Below are 15,242 nucleotides of genomic sequence, written 5' to 3'. Positions count from 1 at the left end.
GCCCACGGTTCAGGGGTAATTTGATTCAATGCAAATTTGTAAGGGAATTTGCAGCACTCAAATACAACATCATCTAAGGACCAACAAAGATCAATAAAGTCTGTCTATCTATCTATCTATCTATCTATCTATCTATCTATCTATCTATCTATCTATCTATCTATCTATCTATCTATCTATCTATCTATCTATCTATCTATCTATCTATCTATCTATCTATCTATCTATCTATCTATCTATCTATCTATCTATCTATCTATCTATCTATCTATCTATCTATCTATCTATCTATCTATCTATCTATCTATCTATCTATCTATCTATCTATCTATCTATCTATCTATCTATCTATCTATCTATCTATCTATGCTTTATACCAGCATAAGAGTGCAGGTTGGTCAGTGGGACTCTGGGAAATAATAATGCTCCCTCACAAAATAAATCAAGCAAACTTTTTGAGAGAATCAAAAGAGATTCTGTGAGATGATTTTGAGATGATTTTTTTTTGCCAAAATTGCAACTTATTATCTCATTAATTGCCCTTAATGTCACAAAGTTGGATTTATCACACAACTACATAATGATTTCAGTTTGGGAACAAAATATTACAACAAAAATTTTAATGATAAACACACGACTTATAATCATCACCTACAGTTTATTTGTACATGTTTTTTTTCATGTTCATCTTTGACAGGGTGATCATAAATATGAAGAGACAGACATGCAACGGTGTGTGTATGTAAAACTTTTAATATCCAAGCTTAAACAATTTACATAAATTCAACTACACAACCAAACTTCTGTTATCATTTTAATGCTTCAGTAGACTCTGATCACTCGTAGGTGAGATTGTTGTGATTCATGTTTCACTGATAAGATCCTATTAAAGCAAAGTGCGATACCTGATCTCCACACTCTCTCTCTCTTAGTCATGTCATCCAGCTGTGCGTCTCACTCATGGTTTCTTAGGTTTGCCTTTGGGGACCACTTTAATGGTGGTGGACACAGATTTGGCTCCCTGCAGGTTGTGAGCAGTGCAGGTGTACATTCCCTGGTCCACGTCTCTCACCTCGTCCACTAGGAGAACAGACTGGGACTGCTGTCGAGCTGCTCCTGCGCTGACTGCACTGATGGTCTCCTGTGTGTACAGAGGCCTCCCGATCTGCAACCGGCACAGGCGAGAAATAAGCACATATATAGAGCATAGGAGAAACAGCTCCCCGTTTGCAGTAAGCCCTCAAGTTTGAAGCTTACAGGCGAGCAACGCATTATCATACTGTAGGTTAAATGCTAACTTATAACGAAGTAGCTAAAAAGATAAATATGAAGATATCTGCCAGCTGACCTGCTGTCCAGGGTATTCCCAGTTGAACTCTATGAACGTGTCTTGTTCTCCCATCACAGTGCAGCTCACAAGCAAGTTCTCCCCCACAACCACTGAGCTCGACGACGCCTGGATCACTGGAGCAGGAGGAGCCATGGGATCTGAGGGCAAATGAGGAGTATTACTGCCAAGTGAATATAAAGGAAGAAAATGTCAGTTGAAGTGTGAAGCTGTGGGTTAGAGAAGTTGTTGGTAAGTTGCTCACCAACTTGAGATCTGATATGGTCAGTTAAAGTGTTATCACTGCCAGTTGATTGTTTTGTTTTAAGAGTCAAAAAGCCAAAGTGGAAGTATTTATCATGTAAGAAAAAAAGCAAAACCTCCCATCAGAGAAGCTGGAACAAGCTTGGTGAATAACTTTGTGAGTGGTTATGCGAGTCATTACTGATTAACATGTGATTGATTGTCTGCATTCTTCAGCTCTGTGTTGGTTTGTCTACCTGTCCATTGTTTCTCCCTGCCTTGTGTCTAATGCATCTGGGATCGTCTACACACCCTCATAAGGGAAAGGACAACTTTTTGGCAACACTCACAGTTAACATAGATGAGCATGTACTTGGTGGAGCTCTGCCTCAGGTTGCCGAGACTGGCTACACAGTACAAGGCTCCGGCGTGATAAGGCCGAGGTCTGTGGATGGTGAAGCCCTTCTTCACATTGAAGGAGATCTCCGTCCCGTCCACCGCCACCTCCACCGGTGGGAACTCACGGTGCAGAGACACTTTAGCCTCAGGCGATGTCACCTGGCAGGGGAGGATGGTCGGCCAGTTGGTTCTCAGCTGAATCACCTCGTAGTAATCAGATGATGGAACAAATAGTTCTTGCGGGTCTGGTTGGTACAGCGAGAAGATATGGAATATTGACGATAAGATTATGTGGAAGTAAAAAAGGATTCCTATCAAGCCAGTGGTAAAAATAAAACCTGCACGTGGGGGAAGTGCATGTGTAAGCATCAATAAAAGTTTATTTATCATACCAGGAAAGAAGACAAAGACTTTGACTGCTTTGTTGTACTCCTTTCTGCAGTCTGTGTCTTCACAGTACATTGGATAACAGGTGTACCCCCCTGTATCTGCACCGGTAGTGTTGACTAATGTCAGAGAGCCGTATCGCTCGTGTTGGACCATACTGCACAGCCAAAACAGAAAAAAGTCAAAAAAAAACACACAAGACTCTCCAATGTTTTTTCATTCTGTCTTTTGAACAATAAACTTAACATGATGCATAGGAAAGATTTACAGACTGTAAAGTTTACCTGAGCCTCCCATCATCGTCCTCCTCCAGGTATGGCGGGACGCTCCACTGCACAGGTTTGCCTCTGCATCTCAGCTCCAGAGTGTCTCCTGACTGCACACTTATGGTCTCTCCCACCTTCTTAAACTTACCTCTGTTTAACACCTTTATGTGTTGGATACAAAAATCATAGTCATACAAAAACACTAACAGATGCAGTCATGGACATTCCCATACCTACAATGATGTAGTACCTGTGTGAGGAAGGTCTGTGCCTGGGCTGCAGGTGTTGCTTTCATCTTGGGTTTGGCCATCACAGCTCTGACCCCTTTGTTTGTTGATTTCCCAAGTTTGGGTTTGCTTGGTTTGGCTGTCCTCCCTGGAGTGGTCCTCTGTTCTTGAGCATCTTTTTGACATTAAGATACACAGGTCACAGAGTACATCATGCATCAGTAGCACATGTAAATAAGACTGCCACATATGGTAAAGGTATCATGTCATCAAATGAGAACTTGTGGAGTCAGCCATGTCACACATTAAGCCCAGAGAAATGTTCCCTTCTAGGAAAACATGTTCACAAAACTGCACAGCGAGGGAAGAAAGTCACTTACCTAACTCGAAGATTACAGCACAAAAAAGGAGAGCACTCAGCACCAGCCTCCACTTCCACCCAAACAAGCTCACCAAAGGCATGATTGATCAGCAGATTATCAAATTGGTGAGTGGATTGTTAGTTAATGCAGTTCAACGCACTGCAGAAACCAAAAGGAGGGACGGCAAAAACAGGAGAGAAGAGAGGAGGAGGGCAGAGCTTGCAAAGTGAGCGGTCAGCTGTTTACCAGAATCATATAAATTCCTCCTCCTGAGAGTGGCATTAGTAACCCAAATTCCTCCTGAGTGGCTCAATGGAGGCTTTCAAGCCTGTCCGGACCAATGAGGGTCCAGAGATTGAGGCCCCTCCATCTGAAATCGCACAGCCTGTTTGCTTAGCTGCTGGACTGGAAGTGTGCTAGCAGCATGAAACACGGCCTGTAGAAGGGCTGTGGCAACGTTATTGAAAGCATTTGGTGGTGTCTAATAAACCTTATGTCCCACTTAAACTGTAAATTGAAACAGTGTTCACTAACTTTTATAAAAAGTTCAAAATCACACATTAAAATATGTTAAAATTATGTCTAGTCTGTGAACAGCATGCAACCTTTAAATTTGTTGTTATTCAATGTAAATTATCCAGCTCTGCTTTGAAACACAGACATGATCACAAAATTCTCGATTAAAACGACGCTACGAAAACAAGATTTTTATGTGAAAATCCACCAACTTAATCCAATATTTTTAAAAACAAAACAATAATAATCTAGGTTCTATATCCCTTTTGAGAAAAACTTTTAAATTCATAGTGTGCTATACCTAGTGGGAACAATGTAACCCTTTCCTTCTGAGCTAAGCCCTGATTTTGAACATGACACAGATAAGCTGCCTTGAAAGGTCCTTTTGTTCTCTATGAACTCTGGGTTGTGAGACATCCCTGGCTCTTCAGCCAAGATTTCAGGTGGAGCTGAACAACAGTATAAATTTAGTTATTATTATTTTTAAACCAATGAGCCCTGCAACAAAGTAACTCCAGAGCACAGTTGTCTGAAAAACGAGATTATTTTGTGTTTTAATCAAGGAATACATCTACTGGAATATAATCAACCAACATGTACAGTTTCCTTATTTACACACAGAAACAAGAAACCATTAATACAGTGAACTTTAAACAGGTTAACAACAAAAAATATAACGTTCCACAAAAGGCTTTCTGTATCTACATTGTGCAGCTTGTTCAGTCTAACACTATAAACTGATATGTACAAAACAGCTCATTATAACCATTATTAAAAGTATATAAAATTTCCACATTTGAGAACAGAGTGAAGGTTATATTTGTAAAATGTGTGCTCCCCCATTTGTAATAATTTTTACACAAATGGCTGAAGAAAATATCATCATTCCCTGTTCCTAAACTTCTTTGAGGTCCAAAGAGAGGTCAGGCGGCATTTCATTGTTTCAATGTTGGGGACACGAAGATCTAAATGCATAACAAACTTTACTAAGATGCAATAAAGTGTTAGTGTGGAGTAAAATATAACCAAGTTTGTCCATTTGTCTGCGCCTCGGCACTGACGCTTTGAAGACACAGATCAGCACCGGGTGCATGTAAAACAGCAGTAACACATCACAGGTGGTTACTCACTGTAACATCTCAGTTTATCTGCTTTGACTCCTTCTGAGCTCAGAATTTCTCTTCCTTAATGATGTCCATGTCTGTTTTGCCGCTGACAGTTTCAACGGTCATCTGGCTGGCATTGAAACGATGCCTCTGAACACTGTTACGGATTCCATAGCCAAAATAGATGAGTAACCCTGCAGAGAGAAAAGGGGGATCATTACAGGTCGGCAACCAACTTGATAAAAGCCTTTGAAACCTGTCAAGCAAAATCACTGGCTTACCCACTAACATCCAGATGCTGTATCGTAGCCATGTGTCTGCGCCTAACTGCACCATCAGGTAGATATTGATGAGTGTACTCACTAAAGGCAGAAGAGGGACGAAGGGTACCTATGAAATGAAAAATAAGGACATGAGAAGCTTTTCTAATTGACAAACACCAGAAATTGAGAAACGGTTAAAATATTCTCACCATGAAAGATGCCTTGGTGGGGTTTTGTGGATGCCTCCAGATGAGGAAAATGTTGAGCAGAATGATGATGGACAAGACGCAGACGAGCACCACACTCCACGCTTCCACACGGGACAAAGCATCTAGGGCCTGACTCAGGATGATGCACAGACCGATCACACATGCAACTGCAGAGGGAGAAAAGACGAATAAAAAGAGATCAGCCCGTGGCCTAGAAAAGCAAAGATAGTCCTGAACCTGTTGCTGGTCAAGAAAAGTACTACAGTGCTTTAAAAACAACCAAAAAGTTACAAGTGCCTCAGTAATCTTTTCTTTACTCACCAGAGGCTATAGTCAAGATTGTGACTGTTCTTGAGGTGGAAGAGTTGGGAGATGATGGAGGCTTCAAGAAACCAAACTTGGAGTTTGTTTCTACGATCGGCACGCCTGAGTCGTCAGATGAACTTGGCTGGTACCTTGATTACAAAGAGAAGGAAAGAAATATGCAAGAAGTTGAGATAAGCACCAACACCGTAGGTATGGAGCTGCAGGACAATAAACTGATAATTGTACCTCAGTATTAGGATGCATATGGCCACGAGTGTGTAAGCAAACAGAGTGCCAATGGACATCATTTCCACCAAGGCTTCCAGATCAAACAGAAGAGCCATGATGGCTGAAGATACAAGGAACGCAGGGTTACTTCAAGTTCATACACCTCACCACATGTACGTAAAACCAGCTGAACAGCTGGAACATCTGTACCTGCCACTACTCCAGATGATATGGTTGCTACAGCAGGACTGCCCTTGGCCGTGACTTTGGTTAAAGGTTGAAAAAGCAACCCGTCTCTCGCCATGGCAAACAGCACCCGAGGCATCGGGAACATAGAGCCCAGCAGGCTGGAGAGACAAAACCAAAGAGGGTTGGACAACACAACAATGAATGTCTTGAAGGTTTTTGAGTTCAATCTTGTCTGCAAAACAAAACAAATCTTTTTGGCAGCTGTTTTAAGTTCCATTTGTTACAAAAAAAATGCTGCTTCCCAACAGAAGCAGTTTAAGTATCAGTGTAATCTGAGAGGACAGTGAAACATTTGGCATCAGAGGTCTTCGTCTGGAAGGTGCAGGGCGACCGCTTGAGTAAAATGAATATTTCTCACTGAATTCACAAAAATCTTTTTATCAGACACTTCATTGCTGTAAGAAACAGCTGACCTTAATCATGTTGGGCTACGCTACAATTGCTGTCAGTTAACCTGGAGGCCTTGCAGAAACCTTGAATGCTTTCCAGGTTCTTTGTGAAGCTGATAAAGTGAATATTGTGAAGCATACTCTGTTAGTTCCAAGATCAACAGTAGAGATTACAAAATGGAGCCAGATGCTGCAGAGATGCCTGATTACAGATCCATCTTTATCTGAAAACACATGTGTCCAGGCTCTTCTTCTGACAAAGTATGAGTTGAGATGAAAGAAGTTGTTTCATAATGCAAAATTGGTGGTGGGTCTTTATAATTCTTTCATGCATCAGTAAAGCATTTGCACGAAATAAATGGCCAAGCATCAAATATTTACCTCCTGCCACTTGCTGTCAAAAGCTGTTAATATTCAAAGAATCAAACAGTGGATAAGCAGGGGTTTAAGCTGAAATACCAACATCACATGACTACAGCTGCACTCCCGGTATAGTTTCATACCTGGTGGACAGTGCACACAGTGAACCCACAGCCACAACATATTTGGCTGGACTCCAGCCGACATATTCAAAGGCCACTGGCAGGGGGCTCTTTTCACTGAGCAGGTAGTAGGGCATCATCAGGGTGAGAGCAGCGGACACGGCAAAGTAGGCCAGGAAACAGATAAGTAGTGAGGCCACAATGCCCACAGGGATGGATTTCTGGGGGTTCTTCACTTCCTCACCTACAAAGAAAGAAGCAAAGAAGTTAGTCTCACTTTTGAACAATGATTTTCCTGCAGGTGTTTGGGGATACATGATATAAAAAGAGCACTATCCCACAACCGTGAAACAACAGGCATAGAAGTTCTGAAAATTGAAGCTAAATGAGAGACTGGAGTTAAAACTGATCATAGATGTCTAGCAGACATTAAGAAAGCAAATGTTTCAGCTGTTGTTTTAAATCTATTTTAATATCAACAATTTCAGTATGCTTCATTAATTACAGTATTGTTACATCATTAGATTATCAAAGTTTATTACCCGAGCGTCATTACCATATGTGGTGGTATTACTTTGTAATGTGATAAGAACCATCCTTTACTCTCTTCTAAAGTAATACAACATTATAATACTCATTATCCTCTGTAAGAATGGGCCAGGGCGCACCATTAGGCAGTACTTTTACATTTTACTCTGCAACGTCCCCAAATGAACTACATTACCCAGGGGGCATTGCACGTGACGCCCACCTCTTCTGGTTCTCTCGTGTGTGCTGGTGGCTAGTTAATATAACGTTGTATTAACCTTACAGTAATGTTGGCTTGGCTAAAAAGAGGACACGAAGAGGACACGAACAGAGTCAAATGCTTAAACAGCAGAACTTCAGCAGTCAGAAACTTCCTATCAACACTATCCTATCTAAGTATTTGATCATCTCATTCATAATGAGTAACAGTGTTTGTTTGTCCTCCCAATTTATTTTGTGTTTGCCTAATTTATGTTAGTGTGAAATAACCAAGCAGATAATACAACTTAGTTGTCAACCGCCAACTGTCCGAGGTTCACGACAGAAAACGTCTGACGTTGCTTCCTGAACGTCACTCTTCCGTCATCATTTTGTTAATCAGCGGATCATAAACCTGCTTCAAGGCTGCAGACCGCCACCTGCTGTGTTGGAGTTTGTAGATTGATGTCATTAGATTTGATAGCAGCTGATGAACACATACATGTAAATAAAAGGAGCATTGGCACTTTTTTCTTTCTGTTTCAAGCACTGGAATTCACTTCATTTAGATTTTTACTTCTTAATTGCACAGCAAACATAGTTTTGAACCTTCTGTTGTAATTTTCCAATTTGCATTATGATTTTTTTTTTTTTTATTTTTTTTTAAGTAGATCCAAATTCCAATTTATATTGTCAAACAACACAATTGGTCCTCTTACCTGTGGTAGCGATGCAGTCAAATCCAACAAAAGCGTAGAAGCATGTTGCAGCTCCTGCCAGAGTTCCACTGAAGCCATATGGGAAAAATCCTCCCACTCCATACACACTGGTCACGTTGGCAGTCGAGCTCAAGTTTCTGCAGCAGGGAGAGAGCATTACCTTGTGTTTAGTTACAGTGAGATAACCAGGAGAGCGATACTGTTGTATTCATGTAAGGATTTGGCACAAACCCGAACCCAGACAGGATCACATTGCTTTTTAAATTTACTTGAGTTCTGCTGTGGCGTTTATCAGAGCCTCTTCACTGATTTGCCAGTTGGAGATGTTTCCCTTGACGAAGCCAGAGATGGCCACAAACAGCAGCACCAGGATGTTGATTGCCGTGAAGATCTTGTTGATAGTTGTCGACTCTTTTACTCCAAATGCCAGCACACCTTCGTGGAAAACATAGTGAGTATGAATTTTTCTGTCTGTATTGTATTACACTCACCAAGTTAATAACACCAATTTTACCATTATACCTGACAGTAGCAGGATGAGAGTAGCTGCAAAGACATCTGGGTAAGGTGCCAGGCCAGAAAGGCCCATGGCTGCATTTTCTTCAAAGTATTTTGATATGACGCCCCCAATGAGGTCGTCAAAGGTCCCACTCCATGCCAGTGCAACACTGGATGTCCCTGAGCAGATAACGAGAGATAGATGCAATAAACTCATCACTCAGTCACTAGCAGTTAACAGCAGTCATAAACATAAAATACACATGGGAACATTTCCTTTCCTGTTCCTTTTACACTTTCTAGCTTTAAAATCCTGGTTTATTGGATCGTTAAAATTAATTTACCAAGCAGTGCAGAAAGGAAAAGAAAAATTTGAGGTTTTGAAATCAGACAAACCTTTCAAACTTAAACTTGTATTGTAAATAGAGCCATTAAGAATCTGCTTCTAAAGCAGGTGAAAGGTCAGAGAGCAATGTTAAATAGTCTCTTGTTGATGGTTGATCATTTATGGATGTCAGTGCTCTCGGTGAGCCAAACATATTACATAAAAGGAAAATCGTCTGTTTTTAATGTCAGAAAAATGATGTTGATCAAAATCACAAGTTTGAGAGCCACAGATTCAAATTAAGATAAAGATTTCGTTAAACTGATAAATGTCCAGTACAGTTTTGGCATATGCAAGCCAAGAGGAAATTTTCTAATACGCTAATCATTAAAAAGCATTCAATAATAAACTTTTGACTCTAATCGATAAACAAACCCAGTGTATCACACTTGCCTATGACATAGGAGAGGAGCAGATTCCAGCCAGTGATGAAAGCCAGGAGCTCTCCAATAGTCACATAGCTGTAAAGGTATGCTGAGCCTGTTTTGGGAACCCGGGACCCAAACTCTGCGTAGCACAGCCCGGCAAATATAGAGGCCACCGCGGCGATGAAGAAACAAATGATGATGCTGGGTCCCGCGGTGTCTCTGGCCACCTCTCCAGAGAGGACGTAGACTCCAGCCCCCAGGGTGCTGCCCACACCGAGGGCCACCAGGTCCAGAGTGGTCAGGCATCGATTAAACGTGGACTCCTCTCCGTCTGGATCGAGGGGCTTCCTCCGAGACACGCTCACAAGAAAGGACTTCACCCTGCCGCACGGCATGCTTCTGGGGTTTGGATCCGGATGGAAAGATGAAGGAATTATATAGGAAGAGACAGGTGGGAGTGCGGATTAATGTTGAGGGAGCAAGTGGGAGAAACAGTGAGGGGAGAGGAGGGGAAGGAAGGGCAGATCAGCGAATGTGTCAGTGAATAATTGTCAGGTCAGCCCCTCAGAAACGTTTCCCCTTCAAAGAAACATTATCACCAAAATATATTTTTGATTTGAAAAAAAAGGAGTATTTATTTAAAAAACAACACAAAACACACAAACACTGCTGTAATTCATATTGAGGCATCAAAGAGCATCAGCCAACTGTAAAACTTGGAAATATCAGTTCTGTTAAAGCTCAATAATGTTCACGTGGCAAAAGACACACTCCACTAATATTTCACAGAGTTTAAATGAAGAAAAACAATTCACTCACCAATACTGTGCAATTTCCTGCCTCACCGGTGTGCTTAGAAGAAACAATTGATAAGATATGTTACTCTCCCAAATCACAATATTCTTTTATAGCTGTTCTTCTTATCACCCCCCCTGATATTATACTGCTGATGCTGGGAGTTTTCATTGCCACCCACAGCGCAGAAAACAACACCCTGCTCCAGGACTGCACTTTACTCAGCCTTCACATTCTTACACAATTACTTCCTTGAATATTTCTGAGCAGCAGATGCAAAAAAAAAAAAAAAAAAAAAGTTTTTATTAATGTGCAAAGTGTGTACTCACTGCACCGCTGCAGTATCATCTCAGAGATAATTCCTCCTTCAGCTTGATTCAGGGCTGCCTTTGATCAATCACTGCTATAAAAAACAAAACCAAAGTCTAACTTTATAACTTATAGTCTTATCTGTGCAGGGTTTTTAAAATTTTTTTTTATTTATTACTAATCTACTTATTGTCAATGAATGCTATTTTTAATATGATAGTCTGACACAACAGATATGAACATGTTTAGAAGAAATGTAACTAGATATGAAGTAAATTAAACAAAGACAGCATTAGATTTTTTTTCTTTATTTTTAACAGGGTTTTCAATGACTAACTTTTCTTTAGGGGAGGTCATGCCTTTGAAGTAAGTGAGAGCGCTAATCATCTTAATGCCTTCAAGATAACGCACAGGAAACGGAACCGTTCAAAAATAAACATCTGATTGTGGCCAAAAAGTGTGAGCTGAGAAAAAACAAACTACACTTTTTTTTCCACCACATTTGAATTCCTAATTTCCAGTGTTCATGAATAAAACTTGGTTATTCATTTTAAAAGGGAAGTATGCAGAGCTGATTCCCTCCTAAACTAAACTCTGTCATCTCAGTGTGTTTACATGTCAGCATTGCTTAGAAACAAGCCTGTGACCTTATCACTGCAGCTCTGTCCGAGTTTTCCTGCCTGCCTTCTAGGAGCCGCGTCTCCATCTCTACCTAAAGGTGTGAGCCAGCCAGACTCATGGTCCTGTGAGTTAATGAAACAGAGGAGGACAAAGCAGCTTTCATGGCTTATGCATGCAGCAGGCTGCAGGCTGCACACTTACTCGTTGAGAGGTAGCATTCGCCTTCTCATCTCCCATCAGGGGATTTTCAGCTCACCTAATCCCTCCTGGCATCTACTTCAGCAGGCAGGAGGCGAGTGGGAAGGCAGCCTGTGTGGACGCTCAAAGTACCTTTGACCAAACTTGAGCTCAGGCTTCCTATCTGCACATCTCATGAGCTGAGATACCATCTCCAGAAGGACAATGGGGTAATACTTAACTAAATAGCAGTTACTACACATGTGATGTGCTGCTTTATGATCAGAGGGCTTATCGTGATCACAGTGAAGCTCAGTTAATGTCCATTAATGTGTTAGTTTTGTTTGTCAACTGTGCGTTTAAAGGCACATTATGCAGCACGAGTTTAATAAATGACATATACTACATACTAAAAAGCAGAGGTCAGTGATTTACATCTGACCTGATGGTAATTTTAGATACACAAGTTGTTTACCTTGTCTTCAGTCCCACGAGGAGTAACTGGGGTCTGTAACAGCGCAATGACACAACAATATCCGAGCCGCTCGACTTGGACGAAGGAAACGTGATTTTTACAGCGATATATACAAGACTGGCCTGTGTGACCCTCCCACTCAATGGAATTACTTACAAAGTAGCCTTTCTCACTCCAGACCAGTTTGGATCATAATGTGCTCATTTTTGTATGGAAGGCGCAGTGTGAGAACTGTGAACAAATCCTATTCAGAATGTGAAAAATGCTTTTGTGTTCACTTTGTTTGCTGTTTTTCCTCCATATTTTCAGATTCATTAATTTGGGATATATGCGTAAATTTTGGGGAATATAACTTGTTTTCTGTAGTGAATAATTTTGAGAAAATATAAAACATTGGTCTTTCATAACAAATAAAGTTACCAGATGCCCGTATAGTCAAAATAATCGTCCCTTGTTGGTGTCGGTAAAAATATACAGTTAAAATTTAAAAAAAAAAATATCAGCATGAGATTTTAAAATCATAGTTTGGAATTTTGAAAAAAAATAAGTTTTACATTCCAACAGTTTGACATGAGAACAACTTTTTGCGTTTGTGTGTGTTTTTTTTTTTTTTTTTATGACGTTATGTTTTGCAGATTTCCTTGCTCTGCCTGTAGTGCAGTCGAGTCTGACGATCAGTGTGCAGTTACTTTTCAAAGCACAAGAGGTCAGTATACACCAATGACTTTTCATCACTGGTACCTCCCATCTCCATCCGTGTTTCCCTCTCGCTCTCAGACTTTATATAAACAGTCTGCTTTTCATTTTGGTGGAGGGAAAGCAAAGAGTTTCAACTAAATTAAAGGATAAAGGAAAAGTAACAAATCAACCCTCTGTCCTTGATGGACATCCACCTCTAAGTTTGTTGGACCCAAATAAAAAGTGGCCAGAAACTTAACTAGTGAATCATGTAACTTTATTCTTTGAATGACAAAGGACAAAGTAGAAATCTGACATGCAAAAAGGCTGCATAAACAGGAAATCTCTTTCCCTGCAGATTCCTTTCAACCTCTTTCCTCATGCTCCTCATGGAGGGTACGATGTGATTGATTGGTCAACAAAACATTGAGCTATCTGATTGGTGTAAATTATTGCTGAAGCATCACTATAGATGTGAACAAGTATTTGAGCTGTTCCCCTATATCAGGATGTCACCACCAAATTACATATACATACATACATACATATGTTCCCTGTCTGCTCTCTCTCTTGCAAACCTTTGAAGATAACACATTTCCTTCTCTGGGCCTTTAAGAGACTGCAGGTCAAGATGATCTTCTCTTCTTTTGTCGGTTGTGAGTAATATAATCAGATGTGTAATTTATGTGACCAAACGTGTTTTATTGAACACTTATCAGCCCAAGTATTGATTACATGTTTCCTTTAAGAGCTTGGAGTGATGATAAAACATACTGAGTCATGCCTGTGCTGTGATAGTAGGTGCTTCCTGTAAGTCGCCTTCGTACCGTCGTGTCCTGGTCCGCGGGGAATCCTTCTGTTTCCTTCAGTTCGTCCCATAACTTATCATATTCTCTCATCTCTCTCTCTTTCTGACTCCCTTGTCACATCCACTACTCAACTGTATCCTAATGAGACCCCACTGTTCTTCTACATTCACTTCTGGGCCACAGCCCCCATACTCCGCACACTCTCGATCAAATTCACCTTCCATCTCAAAATTTAATTTTTTTTTTTTACTGTTTATTCAATACTACCACACAGTGATAATTCAACACACACGTGGAGATTGAGTGTGAATGACTCCTTTAGGTCAATTTGTGGATCTAGTGAGACAAGCTTCTAGGCTGAATAAATTCAGTCCGGTCTCACTCTAGGGGTCGCCCCAGATACCACAAATCTTTTAATTCACGCTCACTTCTTCACCAACACCACCCTTTGTCCCCACAGAACAAGAACTTGCCGAGACTGGCTGTCTCTATAAAACTTGCTTAGTTCTTGGAAGCCACCCACATTTCCCCATATTTAAATGCTTTCAACAATCTTCAATTTCACTTCAACATCGGACTGCAGTGGTCAGTTCTCCATAAGAAAAATTTATGACCTCACACACGTTGTATCGCCGGGCCTCTTTAAGTTTACGCCTTATACAACGATCTTTTGTTCCGCCTCTAACGGATCCAGGTCTGTAACCCTTGGCTTTTTTGGAGGACTCTAACCTCTCTGGTTTCCAAACCCTAACATGGGCCTCTAACCCCCACTTTTTTTTGTTTTTTTTCGATGGTGGGCCTCTAACCCCCGTCTGACGCTTATTATTCTGCCGCTTACTAGGACATTGAGGTCCTCACCATGACAACAATATAATTTGATTATAATCCAATTGCAGAACAGGTGTATGCTTACCTTCTTAGATGTGCTGGCACTGTTGTCACCGTTGACCAGATGTCCGCTGTTGGTTCTGTCTTTTTACCGCCTTCACTTCTCCGTCCTCATCACGTCGGGGTCACCAAATTGTTGGACTTGGGCTGCTGCTAGTATAAAGCCAATATGTGTCAGCCCCCAGTCCTGCTTGTTCTTTAATGAGGCTATAGGAGAAGATGTCAGGCTTCAAGATATTTATTTAACAGCCGCAGAATAATCAGTTTACAGAGCTCTGGGTCCAGACTATGTTTCCCTGACCGCAACAGAGTATGTGTCAGTTCACGAAGTCTGACCTCCTGACTTTCCCTGACCCAGTCTTCTTATAGTACTGAAACCAAAAAAGTCATGTGTATTGATGTGTCCTTTGTTGGTTGGTCGAGGTGGTGGTTGTCTTCCTTCACACCCTGGAGCCCTCCAGACAGCCGTCTGTCCTGTTTATGCCTCAAAGAACAACAGCATGTGAAACCCACAGGTTGCCGACCCCCTCCTGTGACCTTTTGGTTTGGCACAGTAGTTTCACTCTCATTCACAACCACACCCTTTTGTCTACACCTTCATTCCCAACCATACCCTTTTGTCTACACCTTCATCCCCAACCACACCCTTTTGCCTACACCTTAGGATTAATAGTTGATAATACGACCTATATATAATTAACATGATATGGCATATATATATGTTGTATTATTGTAAACATAACCTAGCACAGAATCGCACACCTGTCATCATGCCTTCTGCCACCACTCTCCGGACATGATGTTATATGAAACTAGTTTGTATCAGCATTTGTGC

General features: G+C 41.1%; 2 protein-coding genes across 2 annotated transcripts; both read right to left on the bottom strand.

Annotated features, from left to right (window-relative positions):
- Positions 1-658: 658 nt before the first annotated feature.
- LOC138619908 (platelet-derived growth factor receptor-like protein) lies at positions 659-3,435 on the bottom strand. Its single transcript, XM_069696714.1, has 7 exons — positions 3,230-3,435; positions 2,873-3,024; positions 2,641-2,783; positions 2,362-2,513; positions 1,921-2,214; positions 1,349-1,488; positions 659-1,165 (listed from the first exon to the last, which is right to left on the bottom strand). Exons 1-7 carry the CDS (start codon positions 3,309-3,311, stop codon positions 959-961), a joined length of 1,170 nt encoding a protein of 389 aa, XP_069552815.1. The 5' UTR covers positions 3,312-3,435; the 3' UTR covers positions 659-958.
- Positions 3,436-4,253: 818 nt separating this feature from the next.
- Positions 4,254-10,065, bottom strand: LOC138619907 (cationic amino acid transporter 2-like). The gene is made up of 11 exons (XM_069696713.1): positions 9,681-10,065; positions 8,927-9,082; positions 8,674-8,839; positions 8,405-8,541; positions 6,981-7,203; positions 6,050-6,186; positions 5,858-5,960; positions 5,627-5,760; positions 5,306-5,472; positions 5,115-5,223; positions 4,254-5,027 (listed from the first exon to the last, which is right to left on the bottom strand). The coding sequence occupies exons 1-11, from the start codon at positions 10,048-10,050 to the stop codon at positions 4,897-4,899; spliced, it is 1,833 nt and encodes a 610-aa protein (XP_069552814.1). The 5' UTR covers positions 10,051-10,065; the 3' UTR covers positions 4,254-4,896.
- Between the last annotated feature and the right edge of the window lie 5,177 nt (positions 10,066-15,242).

Source organism: Brachyistius frenatus, unplaced genomic scaffold, assembly GCF_029030835.1.
Source record: "Brachyistius frenatus isolate BFR_SWC_R1_liver_20210118 unplaced genomic scaffold, ASM2903083v1 Contig_22, whole genome shotgun sequence".
NCBI lineage: Eukaryota > Metazoa > Chordata > Actinopteri > Embiotocidae > Brachyistius > Brachyistius frenatus.
The sequence above is the reverse complement of the archived record's forward strand: the minus strand, read 5'-3'. Positions and strand labels throughout refer to the sequence as shown.